Genomic DNA, 24,009 nt, shown 5'->3' with positions numbered 1-24,009 from the left:
TCATCGTGGAATTTCAACATAAACACATACTATGCACCCCCTTATGTGAAATGCATATACTCTTATGTGAAATAAACTTGAGGTCATCAGTAATTTAGTACACACTTTCCTATCTGTGAGAAATCTGGAGCAAGACTTGAAATCAGTTCTGGAGTCATTGCAAGATACTTCAGATGCTCTTGTTCCAAATATCAATGTTTCCAAGAGCAAAACATTAAGAAACAGAGGCTCTTCAAGCTGACATATTTAACACTGCTCCAAAGCTGTTTCCCCTTTAAATAACTCCAAATTATTGCTGCAAGAATATTTCATTAAAAGAGTTCAAATGCAAAAATTGCAGTGGAAACCTGCTTTTTAGGCAGGATTTGTCACTTTCACTACCAGGCTCCTGTGTGGCCCAACACAAAGTGATTTCCAGGCTCACAGCTTTGCAAAGAGCCACTGAACAGATTTGCAGGGACCTGTGACACAGAAAGTTCTGGGATTTCCAGCTGCAAAGGCCCAGACTCCCAGGTCCTCCAAGGTTAGAAAGCTCTTGGCTGAATTTCATCCTGGACAGCCATAAAGCCAGGAGTTTCAAAGCTCGTGGGAGCCATAACATCCAGATGCCAAGGATTCTGGGTCAGCTTTGATTCCTAGGCACTCCAGTTCCTCCATACTCTGGGGTCTCAGGGAATCCAAGACCTGCAGCACAAAGCCAGCTCATCAGACTGGCTGTTTCTGAGCCAGGATTGCATTTCCTTTCACAGATAACTATGAATAATAGATCTTGATAAAACTGAAACATGATTTTAAACTCTTGGAACATTCCTGAAACTACCTGAATAATTGAGCAATAACTGGAAAACTACAAACAATGAATGATGAGAGGAAATACATATTAATGAAGAAATAAAATTATGAAATAACTGAGACGCTTAAATAGAGAGATCATAGAATACCAATTTATAATAAATAAAAAGAGTACAAGAAATAAAGAAAAAAGACAATTAGGTGGTGATGTAAATGTTGAAAATCAAAGGTAATCCATGTATGGTCCAAAAAATGAATGAATTTTTTGCAGTTTTTCATAACTATTTTGTATGAAGATTGTGGAGGCAGATGGCTATTTAGCATCTACTAATGGAAGTTCCTGTCATAAAACATCATATTTATTAGTTGAGGTTTAAAAAAAAATTAAAAATTAGAGACAGGACTCTGTACAATTCTACTCTCATTCTATATGAACAAGTCCAGAAAGTGCTACTGTGATGATTGAAAGTACAGAGTCCTAAACTAACAACAAACTAAAAGCAACCAGCTTATTTACTTTGAAAATAAAAACAGGCAAAAAAAAAAATCAAGACAAGATTTTACAATATTAAATGATTTCCCTTCCTAGCTTTAAAATCTAGTTTCCTCTTCATCTACCAATTTTCAGGATATTAAGCAGAGGTGTTTAGGGTCAATGTGTATTAATTTCTTACTGCTACAAAACCTTTTGATATGTTAATTAGGAATTCAATATTTAAATCACTCTATTAATTCCACCAAATCTGATAGACTGGGAATAGTATTTAATGACAAAAGAAAATCCTGTTAAATTAAAGTTTTGTTACTAAGAGCTATACTTCGCCCTCAAAGCAAAAGAGGTTAGTATAAGTAAGATGAATTCATGTAAATTGTCACTGCTTTCATCAGATTTATTGTTATATCTCAATTTTCTCTATCACTAGGTAAAAAATAAAGATACCTGTTTTCTAACAGGATAGTTGAACAGCACACTCTGACATATTATTTGTAATTACTTTAACATCATATCCACTTTCAACCAAGCCAGCCTTGTTGAAGACAGCTTTTTTTTCACATTTGTAATGCAGTTAGCTAATGTTCTTTCTGAAGTCACTATAAGGAGATTCTGCGACAATAAATAATAAACAAAATGTGGTTAAAGTATATTACAGATGTTTTCAGTTTTATTCAATATCCTTCATTTACAAAACATGTGAATTCCTAGATGGGACATAATCCCTTTTGCATCATGTTCCTCAAGACAATGTGCTCAAGTAATGTTAATTAGTTAATGATGCCAAACTTTCTTTGGATCACGCGCTGAACTAAGAGTAAATGTAAATTTTTCAGCCTCTACCAAGTATGGCGAGTATCTGAAAGAAAAAGTGACATCACCAGAAGTCACTGAAGTTTTATCTCCAGCTGAAAGCTGATCTTTAGTAACTCTCAAAATCTCCTTTGCTAGTAGCAATCACCAATTTGAAGTGTATTTACCTCTCCCAGGTTCACTTCTCAGCATAGCTCTTTGTACCAAGGAACCTAATCATGTTTGGAAGCCCTCATTTCTAGCTGCTATTTCTTACATCCTTTAGGGTGTTGCCCAAAGAATGGATCTTGCAGCTGTCTATGAATCTCTTGGGCAACAAATGCAAAACATAAAAGTAGGAAAAAAAATTAAAAACAAGCATTTATTGAAGTTAGTGACAATTTAATTCAAAAATATGCTTGGAACCATATGTTCAAAATGATGTGTACATATGCAAAAGAAAACAATGCCTTTTCTGCTTCTAATTACATTTTGTTGAATTCAGGCATGCTTTACAAATCTACAATAAACAAAAACAGAAAGAGAACAAGAGCAGTGGATATTCCAGTAATCAGAACTGGAAAAAGTGAAATTAATAAAAGTAAAACTAATATTAATATTCCATAGCCCTGATAACATAAAGAATGCTATAAAAATATAGATAATCCCTCAAGTCCACACAAAAGCTGTTTTTTTCTGTTGCAAGAAATATTTGAGGTATTGGTAGTAGATCTGGTAATTTTTTTTAGTTGAAATGTAGTCTACAATTTTTCAGACATAACCACATTGTTCCTTGATATTTTCTTATCATTCTTTCTTCCCACCAAAAATTTGATATGTTTTCTATTCAATAGTTCAGTAATGTCTTCACTGCTGATATTCCTTACATTTTTACCAAACCTGCTTGTTCTTATGCTATTTTATGTACTTTAATAAATTGTTCCCTTAAATGCTATGCAAGAGAGATGACAATGGCTTGACCTAACAGGCTAAAACTTCTAACCTAGAAGACATTTGAAAAACTGTAAATCAAGACAAAGTATGCTATTTTAAATATTTATATGAACACAGTTTTTCTAAGACCTTCAGTAGAAGACATGTGAACATATAGAAAGAATCAGGTAAAATAGTACGCAGAATAATAAATTTGGAAATATGCACATAACAGCAACTTATAAAAACACACTGCTTTGCTTGGTGTGTCTGATAATTCACACCATGTGGGCTTAGGCAAATAAGTGGCAACATGGAGTCCTATAAAAAATCAATTAAATATCCATATTTCCATAATTATTTATTCTGCAATGAATGATATTTTGCCTCTGATAAAAAATATTTATCATAAAACAGTAGAAGAGTGTTGACAAATTTGATCCAAAACTTTGTGTAGAGAGTAACCCCTTTAGAAGTGTTCATACTGTGTAAACATTTTGCAACAAACTCATCTCTCTTATTCATAGTAATAGAATCATTTATGCTGGGAAAAGGCTTTAAGACCATCAAGTCCAACGATTAACCCAGCACTGCCAAGTTCAGCAATAAACCATGTCCCTAAGCACCACAACTACAGTTTTAAAGACCTTCAGGGATGGTGACTCAACCACTTCCCAAAACCAACTGTTCTAACTACTGAAGTGATAATATAGTAATATTTTTATTGTCTTTTACAGCAGTAGCCAGATTCAGTTCTAGCTGTGCTTTGGCCTCTCTGATTTTCACCCTACAGAACCTTATGACATCATTGCAGAGCTTCTGAGTGGCCTGGCCCTTCTTCCATAGGTCAGAATCTCTCCTTCCTTAGTTCCAGCCAAACCTCTCAGTTCAGCCACTGCCTCATCTTTCTGCGTGTGTCACTTGACAAACAGAAATAGATGTGAAGTGGTTTGGTCTTTCCATGCGTGGGTGTTGCTGAGGATTCGTTGCACCACAGCACTGCTCCTTTGCACATCAGGGCTGGTCTCTTCAGAAATACAAAAACGGCCATTTTAGAAATTGAGTGAGAAAAGGAAATAGCATGGATGTGTGCAGGAGGTCTGACCAGTTTAATTTTAATTCCAATAAAGTAGTCCAATTCATCAAGAAGGCATCAAGATGCATTGAAAATGAGGTTTTAGAGCAAGCATGAGCATCCAGAAGCCTACCTGATTTAAATCAAAACCATTCCACTAACCTTGGTTGAGCAGCGTAGACTTACACCTAATTTCACACTATGAAATTAGCCTACAGAACCCAAATTTTTAGACAGCAGTGGGAGGAGTAACCTGAGAGAAGTTGGATATTTACCTATCTGTATTAGTGTGGAGTCTTTTAATAGCTATCATATAAAAACTGGAGCTACCTCAGGTCTTAGTTTATTGTCAGCTGTACTTAGGTTTCTGAAGTGCCTAAAGGCACATTAGCTTGTAGCTTGTGTACCTTGGGTTGCCCAATGGGTAATAATAAGAGAATTACTGCCACCTCCAAGCTTTCTGGGTGTTATGAAGCTTTTTTCACTGACATTTCTAAAACGTGTTGGGATCCTGACCACGAAAGGTTGTAGAAGTATGATCAGTTGTTGCCATTCTCTAAAAAAGGAATGCAAGACTGTAAAGAACCTGGAACCTCTATCAATATTGAGAGAGCCATAACAGGTGTATGCATGGAACTTACAGAAATAACACTGATTCTTTCATGAGGCCAGAAATTTTACCAGCAGAGTTAGATATGTGGTCTTGATGGCACTGAAATTGCTTGAGTTCTGCCTTTGACATCACTACAGCTGGTATTTCTAGCTAGAATCTTTATTTCTATCAGAAAATTTAAGTAAACCATTTCCATTAATCTGAAATATAATCATTACAGTATTTTCTTCTCAAGTTTGTCATTCATTTTGTAAACGTTGTTTAAAGCTAAAAATCCTGTGAATGTTTACTGCAATGAAATTTCATTTCTGCTAAAAAAAGAAGTGTTCCTGCTCCACTATGTTGCATTTAATACATATTATTCAGTTGTCATAAATTGTGAAGGACAAGTGATTTTTATCTACACTCTGTAATTAAAAGAAATACTGAAAAACTGCATTACTTGCTTCCATGTAATAATACTATAGAATAACTTCTGGATTTAAGAACTGGGCAAACTATTTTATTCCATGCACAAAAGGTATCCTAACCAATGGCAATAACAGTCAAATTTTGTTTGGAAACTACAGCCTTAATAAACAATTTTTCAAAAGACACTACGTAAAAGAATCACAGACATTAATTTCCTTAGTTGTTATCAAAGATAGTACAAGCTGAAAAATATGAGCAGGTTAAAAATTCAAGCAGAGAGCATTTATGGGGAGGAAGACTCAAGCAGCCCTTATGATTTGTTGTAAATTTTATCTGGTGACCTTCACAGTAAGAATTTTTTTCTCAGTGTGCTGCAGTGTAGAAGCTCAAAACTAATGTGTATGTGGGCTTGGTGACAGGTATATGGAATTAGAAGACATCTTTCTCATAAGAAGCCAGAGGGATGACATAAAACCTTACCAAATAAGATATGGAGGCTCCAAGAAGTTCGGGAAGAAAAGCACCCCTGGTTTTCAGGGCATCTCTACCCAGAGGAATTGTGGCTGCCCCATCCCTGGAAGTTTTGAAGGCCAGGTTGGGTGGGGCTTTGTGCAAACTGGTCTCGTGGAAAATGTACCTGACTGTGGCTGTGGGGTTGGAAATAGATGGTCTTTAAGGTCCTTTCCAACATCAACAGTTTTATGATTCTAATATCCAGATATGCATTTCCAGTAAATCACTAAACAAACACTGGACCATGTGTTTGTTTAGTGATTTACATGTGTTCAATTGATAAAATCAGCAGACTTCTACAAAATGATTGCCTTAGGGCTAACTTGGGTGAGAGTAGAATCAGGTTCTGGTACTATCTTGGTGTATGAAGGAGAAGCCTAAATGTAATATTTGTGTACAGCCACAGTACATGGATGTATTTTCTAGCAAGAAAAGGGATGTACTGTTTTGGTGTCCTCCTGTTTATCTGGAAACAGTTGCTTCTGCTGTTCCTTTTTTTTTTTTTCCTTGAAGATAGAAAGAATATGCATGTGGAATGTTGTTGATACAGAAAAGATCATGCAAACTATCCCCACTGAACTAGAGGCATCTGAGTTCAAAGAGAACTATTTATAATGTTTCTTCCAATGCCCTGGGTTTTGGTTTAATTAAGAAAAATAACTTTTAGCTGGCTAATTTAGCTCATGTGGAAGGGAAAAAAATATCAATCTGCTGATTTTATCAGCAGGAAAATGTTTTCCAGTGACACTTCTTTCAGTTCTTGAAAAATATTCAAATTTTAAAAAAAATTAAGATTAGTTTATAAACAAATAGATAAAAAAAGAGAGGGATTACATTATTTAACTAAGAATTCCAGCCTTTTGGCTGGAAATCATAGCATTTTGGTTTACAATTGCTCTGTACCATAAGGCTGCTGTTACCTGAGGTCTCAAGACCTCAGATTGGAGAGTCTCTATTTTAGGAGTTTGGAGAGTTTTCTAGTTTAAGGTATTTTGAAAAAAAAAAAAATAAAAAAACAGCCCACCCTAAGCCATTTCCTGACTGGCTTCAGCAAAAGAAACACAAAAAATGACTCAAATGTCCACTAGATGCCAGATAGAATACAAGACTAGGTTTAAATTAAGATAATCTGCCTGCTTGAATGCTTCTGTTTCAACAAGTATCTCAGTTCCTCTTTGGAATTTTAAAGGACTGAAAGAAAGAAGAGTGGAAAAAAAAAGGTAAGATAAGTTTTTTTTATGTTCTTTTTGACATGAAATAAAAAGGAAATACTAAAAATATCTCTATAAAATTATTCTTGTGAGATGAACCTCATGATCCCCCTTTCAGGCCTGGAGAGTGCTTGGAGTAGGCTGGATGCATACTAAAAGCTGTACACTGATTCCTGTCCTCAAGTGAACAAAAATATCTGAGCTTGTCTGCTTCTCACAGGCTGGACTTGAGTTCTCTTCTTTAAGCTACAGCAGATTGTTATTGGATTGTTCCACTGATGCCAGTGATTACATTATTTCTAACTTATGTTGTTGTTCCAGGGCTTTCTAAAGGTGTTGGTTGGTTTGTTTGTTTGTTTGATTATTATAAAACTGCCCCTGCTCACAAATTTAGTTGGTATCTTTCTAGGCGTGTGGAGGAAAGAACTGGCTGGGGATAGAGACCATGTTATCATTTCATATCTTGCTGTGGTACCCCACAAATTCATGTTGACACAATGCAATGATTGTAGAGCATATTGTGTGGTAGCACATCATCCATTCTTTTTGCCTCTGATTTTCTATAGATAACAGACTTCTGTCTCCATGGGTGCCAGGCTAGTGTTTTGCAACATAGAACTCAAACCCTTTAAAATTCCTCCTGACCATCTGGGAATTTCCTATTCTGCCAAATAGATTTGCCTGGATAGTGCTGGGGTTTGTCTGTCTCTTACTAGAGAGAAATCGCTTTATATTAGGGCTGAAACCTTATGATGTAGGTGAACCCAGATAGCTGGTACCAAAAGGTAGACCTGGAACTTCTGAAAGTGGCAGGAGAAGGAGAAAGGATGGAGTCAGCTTAAGCTGAGTGGGCCTGAGGTTGGGAAAACCCCTTTTGGGAAGAGAAATTGAGCTTAGTTTTTTCCTGCTGATTCACTGTGAGCAGCATCAGGCCAAGCTCCATATATATACATTAACATCACATTCCAAGTGAGAGTCAAGACCTTTTTCTCAGTTTCTAATCCTCTTGAGACTCTTTAATGATAATATTTTGGGTTTGTGGACTGTGTTGAAAACTTCCTTTGAGTTTATGTTCCCATAGAAAATTACTAGTTTTTCTAATTGACTTTTTTTGTAAGAATTATAATAACAACACCTAGAAAATATAATGGCAATGCCAGGCTAAGCCTAAGAGAAGCAAAACCAAAATTATATCCGTTATGATAGAAAAAACACTGAGCAACTCTGACTTAGGTTGTCTCAAAATATAAAGTTTGAATTCCATTATGAGTAGTATTCTAAAAATAGTCTTGCTTCAGCTTTCTTATAATATTTCTGAATGATTGTACTATGGAAGTGAAAGCATGCCAACATTCAAAATCATGCTGATAGAAGTAACACTCAGCTGTCATCTTGAAACTTAAGAATAATGAAAATAGGAAATATACCCTAAAACACATTTTCAGTGTCCCATCATGGTGAGTTATAGACCAGAGAAAAAATAAAAACAAAGACAAAACTAAACAGGACTAATTCTAGTGATCACAACCAGAGTTTTGATCATGATTTCAGGAGCTTTGTATGATTTTGGTAGGAAAATAATGAATAAAAATGTTGAAGTAGTCTTTAAAAATTCACATGAAACAAGATGTCACACTTGGTACTTATTTTATGGAGCAAGAATTCATGTCTTAACTTCATGCCCATAACAGTGCAACAAAAACATTTTCAGTCTTGCTCAATTCTGCTTCCAGGAAATACCCCAGGGGGTGAGTGGCCAAATTACTAGATGTTTCCAAGATGCGCTGGAGTACTAAATCCTGGCTCAAGGAAACTTTTCTTCTTTTTCATTTTTTCCCTCCTACTTCTAGGGTTTGTAAGGCAGTTTTTTTTTGTAGAAGTTATTAAGGTAGAATAAAACAAATGCTCTTACTGGTTTAGCACTAAAGAAATACAATCACTAATCCTAGCTTTAAAAACTGAATTCTTGACAAGTTCTTTTATTTCAGTCCGTATTTAATTTTATAAATATTTTTACTGTTGGTGCATCCATTTTACTTTAAAACTCAATATATAAATATGTTGAATAAACAATTACATACTAAATTTATCCCTGTTTTCTATAGTGGCTTGTTCAGCATGTGCCATAATGGTTATCATGCACTGACAAAAAAAAAAAGGTATTTAATGATAAATGTTTCTTTAGGTAAGCTGGGCAAGGAATTATAATTCTCCTTTTTTTGAACTTTGTGTCAATTTCTCTATAAAAAGTCTCTGGACTTCTCATTCTCACCCACTTATCCAAAAGAATAAAATATACATGTGCTTGTTCAGTGTAACAGAGGAATTCCAATTGAGTTCTACCTCCTGTTGAAGTCTGTGAAAAGTAGCTATGTCCTTGTCCTAACACACCTAACACCTTGTCCAACACAATTTAATTATGAAATTAAAACAATTTCTTTTACTGGGTTAAAGCTTGCCTCATGAATATTTGAGGCATATATTCATATGCCTCATCCATATTCCACATTTGAGGACCCTTGGAGCATTTGAGGTCAAGCTCTTAGATCTTGCAAAATTTAAAGTTGGCAAATTTGGGCAAATGCCTTTCCAGTATTCCTGACCTCTAGCTCATCATCATAAACTGTCCAAGGTGCTTGCTTGATGCTAGTAAATTGTTTCTTCACTTAATTGTATAAGCAGCAAACATGAATACTGCTTATGAGTTTATCATTGATAGCTGCAAGGGCATTCCTGGTGACAAAGAGACGCATTAGCTACAACCTGTAACGCCCCACATGGCATTTGAGTTCTATCCAGCATTTCAGCCTGGGATGCATTTTAGATATACCTTGATAACCAGCAAAATTTGAGAATTTCTGGTTTCCTCATTAAAAAATGATGCTGAGCATCTTCTTACTTACTTTTATATTCTTAAGTTTAGAAAAAGAATTTTCTTGTTCTTTTAAAAAAAGGAAATCTTATTTTGATTATGATGAGTTTTTCTTCAGCAGGTTTTAGTACTGCTGAAATACACAGTATTATGACATTTGTAGGGCCACACACCTGTAAACAGTTTACATCTGCATTGTTTCAGGACATTTTACGGAACACAGTGCTGTATACCAAAGTAATTTCTCAGTCTTTTCTGTCACATCAGGACAACGTACTTGGTTGTGTGTACTTTAGTGATAGGTTGGTACCTTGGCAATCATAAATTTGTGGATTGTATCATTTACCCTCCTAGGAAATTTAAATCTTAATCAAATCTTTTATCAACCTCAAATGGACAGAGTTCTTGCTCTGAAGCACCACCCTCACCTCCCACCTTATATTTAGCCTATTCTATATCTCTCTGGGTCCCTGACACTTTCCCTGAGCTGACCCTCCCTAGACTGATGGTCCACAGTTAGAAACTGAGTCATCAAGACCAAGATATTTTGTTTCCAATTATGATTGAATTAATTCTGCTGTAATCATCTTTTACTTTTAACAATAATCTTATGGTACATGGCAAACACCTCTTCCCCCGTGTGCCTCTGCAAATACAGTTGTCTTGCTTATGCTTCCCTGCATAAAACTTTGGTATTGTAACAGGTAAAAACAGTTCTTTTAATAACTGACACGAAGGCAGAAGCTCTAATGGCTAAGCTGTGGGATGTCATGGAGGTCAACAATGTCAGAGGAATATACAAAAGAATATGTATTGCATCAGCCAGAATTCTCAGAAAAGCCAAGAGATCCAACTGGATCATTCAAGAAAAATGTGAAGAGAAACAACCTTAATCATCGCCTCTGTATTTCACAGGCTAAAGTGATAAAGAATTTCGCAGTCCATATCTCCTCCACACAAAAATAGCAACACAGAAAAACCTTCTAGCAGAGCATTGATGGCCTTTCCCATTGACAGAAGTGACGCAGGAAAGATAGGTGGCCCTTGACCATTTATCTCTACTGTGGTAAGTCACACAGAGTGAAGTATGAAGTTTTAGCCAAGGAACAAAGGGGAATAGTTCATTCAGGAAGAGATTAGATCATCTCTTTGAGCAATTTTCCTTCTAAGCAGATCCTCAAAATTCCAGGCACAGCACCAAAGGCATCGTGGTTTGGGGGTTTCCCATTACTGTGTTGATTTGCTGATGTGGCCTAGAAGGCTACTGGAATTTCCTGATGAGTTAAGACTGGGAAGGGTAAATATTTAACTATGACACAAATAAATAATACTTAAATGATAAAGGCAGTGATCCTAAATCCTCATTTCTGTTACTTTGATCTGCATATGAATGCCCAATTTTTGAAAAGCTGCAGCAGTCTTCTTTGACTTCTTTGGTGTTGCAGGAGACTTCAAGGAAACAGATATGAAGCATTTCTCTGAGATTTCAGAAATATTGAGTAATTTCTGCACAGGATTTTCAATTTTAAAAAAAACAACATTTTTTTAGGAATAGTACTCTGATAGTGGTAGTGATATTATTTGAAGATCCTTCCTTTTTGAGACACAAATGCAATACTCATAAGTGAGAAGAGAAAGATGTGTAACTGAGCCTATGATTCACCCTCACTGTCACCCGCACACTGAACTGATGGCAGAATTTTTAAGAAATTATTTATTTAATACAGTTTTCTTTCCTTCAAAATACTTCTGCATGAGAACTAAAGTTCACAGAAAATAAATACTGCTAAAGCTAGTCAAAACTGAATATATGAAAGTGAAAATCAGCATTGTTAAACAGAACCATGGGTGTTTTAATACAAATTCAAACATTCATTCAATACATTGCCTAGAAAAAGAAAACAACAACAACAAAAAAAATTAACAACAAATAAGTTATTTTTTCCTAAATCTGCACTGTGCAAGACCATATTTGTAGGCAAGAGATTCCAAAAGAAAAATACACTTTTATAAACATAGGCTGACAACTTTAAAACATTCATAAATAATATGATCCAGAGGGCAGGCAAGTCCACAACAATCCTGAAGATAAATGTAAATGCATCTCTAGAGATTGTACTAGGACTTCTCCTTTGATTTTTGCAGGTATTTAAAATATGTTCTGTAAATTCAGATTGTATAAAAGTGAAATATTAAAATGCATGTCAAAATATTAAATTTACATATCAAGAATCAGATTTTTTTTTTCACCTACAATCAAGACATATGAATCCCACTTTAAAGAATGAATGGCCTTTGGTAATGACTCAAATTTTGCATCAACATTTAAAATAGTGGGCAGGACCACTCACCTGCCTCAAACTCAGTGCCTTTCTCTTTGAAACCTTGCAAGTTCCATCTGCAGTTTTAGGTTGGTGGATCACAGATCAGGAAGCTAAAAGTCTGACTGCTATCAGTATTACCCCCAAGACTTAAATTTTGTAACTTAAATAGGATCTTTTAAGAAAAGTGTGTTGCATACAGAAAGCTTTTAAGGGAAGTTCAGATGTGAAAGAAGGAAGAATCAATCTATAAATGGCATATCAGCCGTCAGTAGAAATCATTTTTAGATTCAAAACTGATTAGGATCAATCTGATCATCTGTGTTCTAGTGTGAAAGAAGCCATGCTGTCAAAACCAGACAAATTACCTTCTAAGGTTGTCTGCTCATACTCCAAATTTTCTCCCATAGTTCTCTAGTCTTGCCTTAATTTCATCCTGGGAGGAATGCCCAGAGTTTATCCTATCTCTACTGTGATCTCTCAAGCCTCCTTGGTACAAGAGGAGGAGAAAGAATATCAGTACCCAAATTCTCAGGCAGAACAGAATCAGAAGAAAATTCAGCTAACTGGATCAAGTTAATTTTTGTTGTTTCCATACATTCCTATGTCAGAAGGAATTCCTGGCACCTCTATATGCAACAAGACAACTAGAGACAACATGACAGACAAATGGCAAGAATTTAAAAATAAAAATCCCTAGAAGAAGTGATGAAAAATTATAGCTATACACCTCTGCCATTTTCTATTAAAGAAGCAGATGTCATGCATGCACAGAGCACAATCAGGTTTGTCTTGAACATAGGCACATGTAAGGACAGAAACGTGCCTGGGATGGGGAGAACAAAAGTCCAATACTTCTTCCAGAATACATGAAAATTCCTGCTTCATATACATTCTGGAAGGAACAAAAGCAAATGTGCTTTTGTAAAATGTTTTTTCAGCAATGCAGCTGGGGAATTGTTCACACAGAATTAATGCATATACAACAAACAAGATTTCATCTTGCTACCAATTTTGGTTTTTTAAGCCAACATGTCATTTTGAGAACAACAGATTGATAGCAGGTACATTGGTATAAAACATGAGAATGGATTTAAGACACAACACTTAAAAACAGATTTCCAAGTATCTTAAAACCAAACACTCCAAAGACCAAAATGCATTTATGTGTGCAGACACTCATGCTCCAGACTGAGTTGTTGAAGGGAAAGAAATTTTACAGACTTCTTAGAGAGCTTTTCATCATCCACTTTTTACTTACAGATCTTCTACACAGATTTTCCAACTGCAACATTTTACATGGACTTTCAGCCTATTTCTCTCTCCTTTAAGAAAAGATTAGTAACACAGATCATATGATTCATCACATACTATCATATAACAGACCTTTAGAGTACCTCTCCTAAAGACACACCTATTCCACCATGAAACTAGCATAGTTCTCTTACTCTTACCCTTTTCTTATTATTTCTTTTTCTTTTCTTTTTTCATTTCTCCTCCTAGAAACTAGTCAAGAAAGTTTAAGAAATTTGCTTCACTGTAGCTCCACGGCCTTGAACACAGATTTTCTATATGATTTCCTCTAAGCAATTACTGCATTATCTTAAACAATTTTTTGGTGGGTTTGTTCCATTTAAATCTGAAAGCAAATCATTTATATCGTGTAACTTGAGCATCTTTCTAGCTGACCCTGTACCTGTCTTGCTTTGACCATCTGCATCATATACATGTTAAGTGCTGAGTGTAATTCTCTGTTAGGTCTTGTTTAGACAAGAAAGTTATGCTAGTTTGATTTGTATCAGTTTTAAACAGGGAAAATTAAACTGGTGTAAGTCCCTGATTAGAATTCTTATCCCAGTTGTGTAGTGACTTACTTACACTGTCTTAGTAATCTAAGTAACCTGATTCCTAACTAAGACAATGAAAAGTGAATCTTGCTCTTTGTGCAGAAATATTAGAGAATGCAGTGCAAATGTGCAACAATTTATGACATTTCTAAGTTATCCTTCCAAGTGAATATTCACCACCCTGGTGTTTCATAACACTGTCTAAAATATGCACATGTGGTTGCAGAAAAATAGCCTTGTGTTAAGTACAGCTTGTTTCATAAGAAAAAGTTTTTTCTAGGAAATATGAAACTATTTCAATATCCTTTTCCTGATCAAACTTCAACCCCTTAACAAGAGAGGAAATTCTTATGCTACTGGGAAGACTTTTACACCAGGGCTGTTTATGCAAGACACTTGAGCTGCTGGTGTTAAAGATGAATTCACAGCAAACTTAAACAATGATGCTGGTTCTAGAAGGTCCTCATTTACTAGCTCTTCCTTGTCCGCAATTGTTGTAGATACAGGCAATAAGACAACTAAGCTAAACTGTAAATTGAGATGAATAAAAGTAGACGGTTAAGTATCTTCACCTTTCAGATTTCGCTTGCAATAGGTCATGCAAATGACCCCAGTTTTGATAAAATCAAGTTTATCCAATTTTTTTGTTAATTTTGGCAAATTAACAAAATTAATTGTTTATTAATTAACATTTAATTTTGATAATTAACAAAAATAAACATTAGCACTGAATAACAAGGTATTCCTCACTGGTCATGAGAATCTGTACAAGACTCAGTTCCTTGCAGGTGGATACAGGTTGGAGCAGCAGCTTGATGGGTTTTAAAAACCCTGCAAGAATGAGGACTATTCTGTGAGCAGGACACAAATAACCCATTTAGCCAACTGCAACTTTTGATATTCTTGGCTTTACAGATGTATATTCATTGTATTTGTCTGCTTATTTTTTATGAACTACTTACTTATCGTTACTTTCCTTATAGTTACATTATAGTTACTTTCCTTCCAAATGATTTTAATCTCACAATTTTCTGTAAATATTGGAAACATTATTATAATACATACACTGTTAAGAAAGTCTTTCTTTCCACAAGAAAGACTCCAAAAGCAACACAAAAAAATAACATATATCAAGCCTCCCAACAGCATTGTGAAATTGAGTAGTAGTGCTATATCTGTATTAGAAAAGGGAAACTGGAATACTTAAAGCTTACAATTTCCTAGCAGTCACAAGTGAAGTCCATACTGCAGGCATGGACAGAAGTAAAGCTTAAATCCATCACACTTAACTGAGGCATTTAAATCAGTAAGCAAGCTGCTCAGGATTTTCCTGGGGTCAGTGAAGAGAAACAGGGACTTCCACAGAACAGTTCAGACAGCTGAGTCTTCCTCTGGGCTTGCTACTGCCTCTTGACACAGCACTAAGAGATTCTCCACAGCAAAGTAAAAACTATTTGGGTAACTGGCATTCTCCTGGAGAAGCCGGCAGCCAGTGACTTGGACAGGTGCACTCTTTGCTGAGTTAAAAACTAGCTCTAAGACTGGGCCCAGAGTGTGATAGTGAATGCTATTTCCAGCTGGTGGCCAGTCACTCATGCAGTCCCCAGGGTTCAGTATTGGGGCCAGCCCTATTTAGTAACTTTTTAATCAACTGGATGAGGGGATCGAGTGCATCCTCAGTAAGTTCACAGACTGCACTAAGTGGAGTGGGAGTGTTGATCTGCTGGAGGGTAGGAAGTTTCTGCAGAGGGATCTGGACAGGCCGGATCTGTGGACCAAGGCCAACTGTACGACGTTAAACAAGGCCAAGTGCTGGGTCTGCCCTTGGGTCACAACAACCCCCTGCAGTGGACACAGTGGCTGGAAAGTTGCCCAGTGGCAAAGGACCTGGGGGTGCTGGTTGGCAGCTGCTGAATGTAAGCCAGGGCATGTCCAGGTGGCCAAGAAGGCCAATGGCATCCTGGCCTGGATCAGAAATAGGGTGGCAAGCAGAATTAGTAAAGTGATTGCCCTGTACTGGGCACTAGTGAAAGCACACCTTGAATGCTGTGTCCAGTTTCAGGCCACTCAATTCAAGAAGGACAGTGAGTGGCTGGAGCAGGTCCAGAGAAGGGCAACAAAGCTGGTTTAAAGATAAGTTTAAAAAGTGTTTAAAGGTAAGTTTTATAAGGAGCAGCTGAAGGAGCTGAGGTTGTTTAGCCTGAAGAAAAGGAGGCTAAAAAGGGACTTTATCATTCTCTACAACTATGTGAACAGAGGTTGTAGTGAGGTGGGGTTGGCCTCTTCTCCTGAGCAGCAAGTGACAGGACAAGAGGCAATGGCCTCAAGCTGTGCCAGGGAAGGTTCACGTTGATGTCAGGAAAAAGTTCTTAATTGAAAGGGTGGTTAAGCATGGGAACAGGCTGCCCAGGGACTTAGTGGAGTCACTGTCCAGGAAGGTGTTCAAGAAACGACTGGATGTAGCACTTAGTGCAATGATTTAGTTGACATGATGATGTTTGGTTCAAAGGTAGAACTTGATCTTGGAAATCTTTTTCAACCTTAGTGATCCTATGATTCTATAAATCTAAGTTTGGGTGGGATGATGCAGACCTGACATACCCAACCTCATTACTTTTCCCCCAGTGGTGTTTTTTTTCTCCCCAGGACACACAGCACTGTAGGAGTAGGTTGCTTGGTTGAATGGGAACAATGAGTTCTCAGCACCCTGAAAATGACATAGCATTTACTGGATATCAGTTTCATTTAGAAAAACTCTCAGTGCTCCAAATGAGATCTCCCACTGGGCGTCTTGGTTGGACAATTCTGATGACTAATAAATGTAATATTTTATTGTTACCAGAAATTTCCTAATTATGGCTGTCATCACTGTAAATAAACACATTCAGTTCCTACTGAAAATTATGATAAAGCTTTCCCTCCAAGCATGGGAAATTTTTTTAAGTGATTTGCTACCAAATGTGGCAACATGTGAAACTGTCCTTCAGTCTAATTCCCTGATTCTTCTGCTTCTAAAAAAAAAAACTTAATTGCCAAATAATTCTCCAATAATGTAAAGATTTCAGGCATTTCCACATTTGAAGTATTGTCTTTTTCTTGTGGGTACATCAGAATATTCCAAGGACTTGAGAAATTTGACTAATAAGCTTTGAAAAGCAGGCATGCTTTTGGCCAATAGATTTTTGGGGGAATATAAGCAATTTTGGATTTACACTCAAACATTAATTTTCTTGGAGCCAGTTTATTTCCATTACATTATTTTTACTCCTTAAATTTGGATTTTATATATATATACTTGCTCATTGAGTAGTACACTAAGAAATCCCACTAATTTTTATTCCACCCTTTCATAACATTTGTGGGAACTGCACTTCAAATATCACTAGAATGAGGCTCTCCTTTGGATATGAGAATTCATTGACTCCAAAGCAGAAGGGAGTACCCAGATTAAGTAGCCTCTGTGTCTAAAAAATAAATACAGATTTGAGCTGGCCACCAAATAATGCCCAGTTTCGGACGCAAATTTCTCACTGTTTTCTTTTAGCTCTGGTCCACCTTGAAAAAGGAAAGATTTACTGGAAAGCCATTCTTTGCACAGCTCTGTTAGTAATGCTCATACATTCAGAATACCAGATTCCAAATCCATTGACCACCTTGTGTTTGTGGAAGTTAGCAGGAATTCATCATGCATCTCCTGGTTGCATTTAACATCCAAATATCATGTGAACTTTTAGGTCACATGTTACATTGCAAAATGCCCAATGAAAGATAATTATAAATAAAATGGAACTTTTAACATTTCTCGTGATAGTTCAACTCATGAAAATTGGTTTCTTAATATGAAAAAATTTTCACACACACACAGTGACCATCTCCATCTTTATATTAACATAAATTTGCCTGATAGGACATGATTACAGCTCTTTAGATCTGTACTGCTCAGGGTATGCGTATGCTCTGTCACATTTTCACTCAGCTTGCTGTGTCATATTTCCACTCTGCTTCACAGTAAGAGTGACAGATAAGGGATTTTCCCATCTTCAGCAAACCATATATAATCCAAGGCAAAAATCAGCCACTCCACACATATAAGCATATTATATTTCATTGCAGAAAACAATAGTTAACCCCTGATGGTAAAGACAGCACAAAGGGACAGACTTTCAGTGGAGTCACAGCACACAGTGACAGACACTGGTCTTTCCAAAAGCCATGTGTTTCTACATAATGTCTGGCCCCCTCAAAACCTAGATCCCTTACCTGCTTAAAACCTAGGTGAGCACTTGTGTTGTTACTGTCGCAAAATAAGGAAGTCAACAAAGACCACAAAAATAATTTTGTTTATTTATTCTGAGAATGAACTGTAGACTATCAAATGGTTACAGATATCCCAGAAAAACTGCTCATAATTTGTTTCTTTAATGACTGAATAAAGATAATAATTTCATACTTCCTTGGTTGTAGATGGTGAATAACAGAACTTTGAAGGGAAAGAAATTGAGTTATGGCTGCTTTTTTTTTCTTTTTTTGGTTTATCTACCTTCTTGTAATACTTGTATGTGTTAGCTTCTAATAGTATACTATCATTAAGCAATATTTTTAAGCTTTTATAGTACTCTGCTTAAATAATGATCTAGAAGAAAAGAAGCAGTGGATCATGTAAAACTCACTCATTACTGTTGTAACCATTGTTTCTGCCATTTAGATGACAGGAAAAGTATATGAAACACTCATCTATAGAGCTATCCTGAATGTACACTGAGTCCATCAATACTGTAAGTTCAGCAAGCCAACAGCAACTTCCTAAGCAAGACATGATGATAACATTTCATGTAACTCCTCTTTGGCAATCCTTAGACACTGCAACTAAATACCAAAGAGTGTCACGTGAGCCAGTCAGTTACTGCAAGAAAGAAAATGTGATGAACTGTTTGTTTTGAACTATCAGTATAAACATATTGCAGAAATGAAACCCAAGCTTAAACAATGGGGAAAGTTATCCGGTATTAAAATAAACAGTTCTAGGAAAAACTCTAAAAATGTTTACCAAGTCATCTTCTTCTGTGGAGTTTCTGTGCAGAGCATTTTGCCATGTCCCTGGTTTGTCAACCAACCCCAGTTACACTGATTATAGATATGCAAATTATAATGGACAAAGCTGGGCCTTAATTGCCTATAATTGGCTCCCAAAGCAAGGGCATTTTTATCCACAATCAAGCTTGTAGATCATCAAAGAAGCAATTTTGCATTAAGAAAATATTTTTTTACAGAAAAGTATACTTGTTTTGCTTCTGATAGTTTGGATATTAAATAATATTTTTAAATTAAAACTAAGGCAAGCCACGATTCTTACAAAATTTCACAGTAAGTATCTTTCAAATGTCACAGGGCAGCATTTGTGCTCTGAAAATAATTCACTTTGCCAAACATTGGCTATGGAAATTTTTATTGGAGGCTATATATATTACCTGAAGTAATAAACACAACACTTTTATGTAAATCGGACTATTTATAAAATTCTTAAACATTCTTTCTGATTATAAGTATTCTCTTCCAGTAAAAGACCTGCAACTGTTAATTATTCTTTAGTTCAGTCACAGCAGGTGCATTGTAAAATGCTGCCTAGTGTAGAAAGTTTAGGGGGAAAAATGAATGCAGACTATAAAAATGAGATGGGAGATACCTACGTAATATATTCATTACACTTGAGCATTATGCGGGTTTTGAAAGGAAATGAGTTATGGCTGAGATGCTTTGTAGTGGCAACAGCAACAAAGCAAATTCAGTATTCAGAGATGCTATAAAGGAGCTGCATCAGCCTCATTTGTTCAGAGTGAGACATGGTCCTTCACACAGAGAAACAGGTCCTTTCATTCCAAGGAAAACTGACACATGGGGATACATGCATAATCCCAGTTTTATGCTAACTCCTGGGAGCAGGACACTGGGGGCTGGGAGGGAAAGGAGGAGGGGAATAGTTCGGCCCTCAGCCAGTTTTACAATCATTGCAGAAGAAAGCAGTCCTAATATAAACCCCTTTCACTGGGCTTCCTACCTGTTTAATCACTTCCCTCCAAAGTGTGAGAGGACTAACCCTCAGACATTCACACTCCAGACACTCAGATTTCCTCATGATCACTGTGAAACAGTGATCTTAGTTCAGTCTCTAGTGGACAAACACAGAATAAGTTAAGTCTTAGAAGCATGATTCAGCAGGCAATTTCCTCAAGTAAAATCATATGTGTATAAAAACAGAAAACAACTTTCCTCTTTTTAGTGCTTGTCTCAGCCTGCCAAGGCACAGTAAAATAATTTATTTTCCTCTACATAAAACATCTGCTTATTTCCAGCCCTATATTCCCCAAGGCAGATCAAGACATTAAAAAATGAGGGAAGTAGTCTGAAAATTAAATGCTTGGTAATATTTTCTGCACAGAATCTTTTCTCTCTTGCTATGGCCAGATATGCAAGGGAACAAATATAATTTACCAAAAACTTAGGAAATCCTCTCTAAAAATTCTAGTAGAGTTAGGGGGGTGGGGGACCTGCATGGGCTTTTTTAACACATTTATGTCTTATGTACTGTCTGGATGAAACAAAACTTGTAAATGAGTAGGTTAGCAGCAACTGTGCTAATATGAAGTTTCAGCAAAGCTAGTAGAGTCATGTGAATTTTATTGATGTTCATTCTTAGTAAGAACTTCTGTTGGAGTTAAATCCTGCATCTCTCAAGTGGGTACATACAGAAGTTTTCTTGTACCAGATTACATGACTAGCTGCACCACTTAATTGTGCAATTTTCTAAGTTTTGCCAGGTCAAAATGGCAGCATGTGAATGGGAATATCACAAATAGCTGTACACAGACTGTGTATTTATTTTAACTGGTCAGCTACAGCAAAACATTTTCTTTAGCAAGGTATGGATAATATCTGTGCAAGACATGTAATTTTACACACGTGAGTAATCATGCTGACTGGGACTGTTCAGATGAGTGAAATTATTCACATATTTAAGCCTTTCAGACCCAAATATCATAAAAATAATTACTTCTATTAAGTTACTGCAACACCTTGAAACCCATTTTCCCCTTTCTAGGAAAGAATGCACATATATATAAACACAAATTGAAGAAGGCTGTTCAAGACCAGTGTATTCAACATGATTAAAAACGTTTACTGTGACGTTTTAGAAGGGTGAATGCCTATATATTTTCCTGTTTCTTTCCAGCAATCAGCCGGGTAGAATAGTATTACAGGATCTGTTTATGGAGGAACAATGATATTCTTAACCCAGTGCCCTTAAATGCCAATTTTTTTAAATGCTCTCTTTTGCTGTCACAGTAGCAGGTATCCTGCATGACATCTGAGCTGAATCTGTGAACTGTAAGTAGAGCTTATAAGAATTTAGTAAGTTCTGTCAGTAGAGTCCCTGGAGGATTTTTGTGTCCTCTGACTCACATGCATGCATCGTTTCTTGAAAAAAAGCCTTAAGAAGTCACATCTTTCAGTAAAGTGAAGAAAATTCAGCTCCCAAAAGCACTGTCACTATGAAGGGTGCACTCTGGCTAAAACATTTTTCTCCTACACAGCCAAGAACTGTATCAATCCTTATTAGTTCTGTTCTCCTAGAAACTAATGAAAACTTTGAACAGCATAAACATCCCCCAAAGAAATCATTTAGTGAGAAACAAAAAAAGAAGCACTTACTTTTTGCAGCCACTGAGTGTAATTTTCCATCACATGTTCCAGATGTTGCAGTTTCTGGGAAGAGAAATCCTGTTCCACGTGAGGAGCATCTCTCTGAAGAGCATTTGTGTTGTACTGGTCTGTTGTGCTTTCACGACAGTTCCCATCCTGTTCTGGCAGAATGAAAGTGTAGGTGCACTGCCCGTGCTGAACCCGGTTAAATCTTCTCCCACTGCCTTCTGGACCCCGACGCTGGTTAGTACAGCCTACAAGAGCAAGAATCACTGCCAGGAAAGCAAAGGAAAAGAAAACTGACATGTTATTATTACTTTCCTTTCCTGCTTTAAGAAAAACTTTTTCTTCCTCTTTCTTTAAATTTGTTCTTAATTTCCCTCAAAGTCTTTAAAAAAGGAGCGGAGCAGCACACTTTAAGAATCAAGCTTGGATAAACTGGTTGTTTTGGTTTTTTTTAGAATTTCACTGTGAGGATAGCTTCCTTAGTTAAAATTGGGAATATTTATTGCATAGTAGCTAAGATTTATTGTTTCCTCTCTGTTACAGTCCAGCATGTAGCCTGCTTTAGTCAGCTGCATATGCATATCCCAGTCTCTTTCCCCTACACTATCTGCTGCAGAACTGCTATTTTCTCTCAGGCTTCAGTGAGTTTTATTAAGGTTGCACTTTCAAGCCAAGCTGGAAGCAAGCAGCCTTTCACAAGATGACTTGACAGGAATGCGTGTATGAGTGCGCCCCTATGCTAAGGATGGCTGATGGCTCAGTACAGAGGGATCATCTTACAAACTGGCTGGATGCATGACCTCAATCCTGCATGTCTGCCCAGCCCCTGCTGCACACAACTGCTGGGGGCTTTGGGCGAATTCACGTCACTTTAATAAGTAAGTCAGTCCACCTTAATACACTTCATATGTTCGCACTGACCTATTAAAATGTAGATAAAGTGTAGAAGTTTGTTGTAATCCCTGTGTAAATATACAAAGCAGTGAAATTAAAAATACTTTCAGTTCTGCTCTGCACTGTATCTATTAAAGAATTCTAGGTCAGGCTTATGACACTTACAGGAAGAAAAAGTTAAGTTTAACCCTCACTAGGTTTATCTAATTTTCTAAGACAGTTGTGTTTCTTTAACAGCTTTCAGAGAGCTGTTTTACATCTTATATTGAAATTAGAGTTGCCAAATAGTAATTGCAAAAGGCAGTTCAGAAGGATAATAATTTTCTGTGTTTGGTATCTAAACAAAGGTAATTAATTAAAAACCAGTGAGAGATGGTGACAGAACTATTCCAGATTATCTTCTGTACCACTGCATATTTATCACGTGCATAACACCAATTTGCAAGTCTGTTTGGGCTGTACAGGTACCCTATGTTACATGTGGAAACTTCCTGTGGGGCAACTTCCTCAGAATAAGGCTGTGGTAATTGCTTAAAAAACCATCATAAATAATGCCTTTGGTATTTTCTAGAGACAAATAAAAAATGTACAGATTACAAACAGGACTGGAATATTCATGAAATTCAGAGGAATTTGGATCTGATTTCCTGCACTAGTTGTTGTTAAATAAATATCAGCCAAAACTAATGTGGAGCACTTTGCACAATATTTCCCACGAAAGTCAGTAGTCTTCTAAATAGCAATAGTGCATCATTAAAAAAAACATCAAGGAGTCCTACTTGCACAAATAGTGAGTGCAAACAACTTCAGTGCTCATGTAATTGTGACCTGTATCACAACTACCATGTCATTCTAAAATAACTGCCTGGAACATTTAGCCAGGCATCTGTCCTGTTCCCATGAAAGCTATTCCTATTCAAACTGCAAAACATCTTGCATCTGGAAAGAAATCACTGCATTTGAACCAATAAGTAATATTCCCTACAATAAAACAGAAAAAATGAGAAATTCATATGTTGCTCTAAATTTTTTATATATCCAATATATAGACAGAGAGAAAAAAAGGAAGAATGCAAAGCAAAAAGCAAAGCATCAATGCTACTGTTTCTTTGAGCAAAATCAGAATATCCTTCCACCTCTGAACTGTTCAGGCCAACTTAGCACTTGTTTTTCTGCTTCTGAAAACTGAACTCTTTGTTTTCTTCCTCGCACACAAGATTTCTCATAACTCACCATCACCACCAGAACTAATGCTGCTGTGGTTTTTTACGCTGTCTTTGCAATTATTGTGAAATGTATTTCTGAGGTATTTGCTCATCTAAGATCAGAGATGAAAAAGGAAGAAAACGGTAGGATCAGACACTGAACTGAAGGGTTAGCAAAAAAGCAGCTATTCTCTCTGAGGCAAAGCAAAAATACCAGAGCACAAACACAGCAACAATACATGCTTTTCTTGTAAGTAAAAAAGAGTATTTTATGAAAGGGCCTCAGAGCAGCTGAAAGAGGGATAGCAAAGGTGGGTGTACAAAGGCTTCCTA

The 24,009-nt window shown here is 36.5% G+C and overlaps 1 protein-coding gene across 1 annotated transcript in view; it reads right to left on the bottom strand.

Annotated features, from left to right (window-relative positions):
• The window catches only part of ANGPT1 (angiopoietin 1), a 152,900-nt gene extending 130,587 nt beyond the window's left edge, over nucleotides 1-22,313 (bottom strand). Inside the window, exon 1 of the mRNA XM_054635521.2 lies at nucleotides 21,581-22,313. Coding sequence (XP_054491496.2) covers nucleotides 21,581-21,877 — 297 coding nt within the window. The 5' untranslated portion in view covers nucleotides 21,878-22,313. The remainder of the gene's footprint in view (nucleotides 1-21,580) is intronic.
• Nucleotides 22,314-24,009: the final 1,696 nt, after the last annotated feature.

This window comes from Agelaius phoeniceus, chromosome 1 (assembly GCF_051311805.1).
Source record: "Agelaius phoeniceus isolate bAgePho1 chromosome 1, bAgePho1.hap1, whole genome shotgun sequence".
Taxonomy (NCBI): Eukaryota; Metazoa; Chordata; class Aves; order Passeriformes; family Icteridae; genus Agelaius; species Agelaius phoeniceus.
Note: the sequence above shows the minus strand (reverse complement) of the source record. Positions and strands in the feature narration are given on the sequence as shown.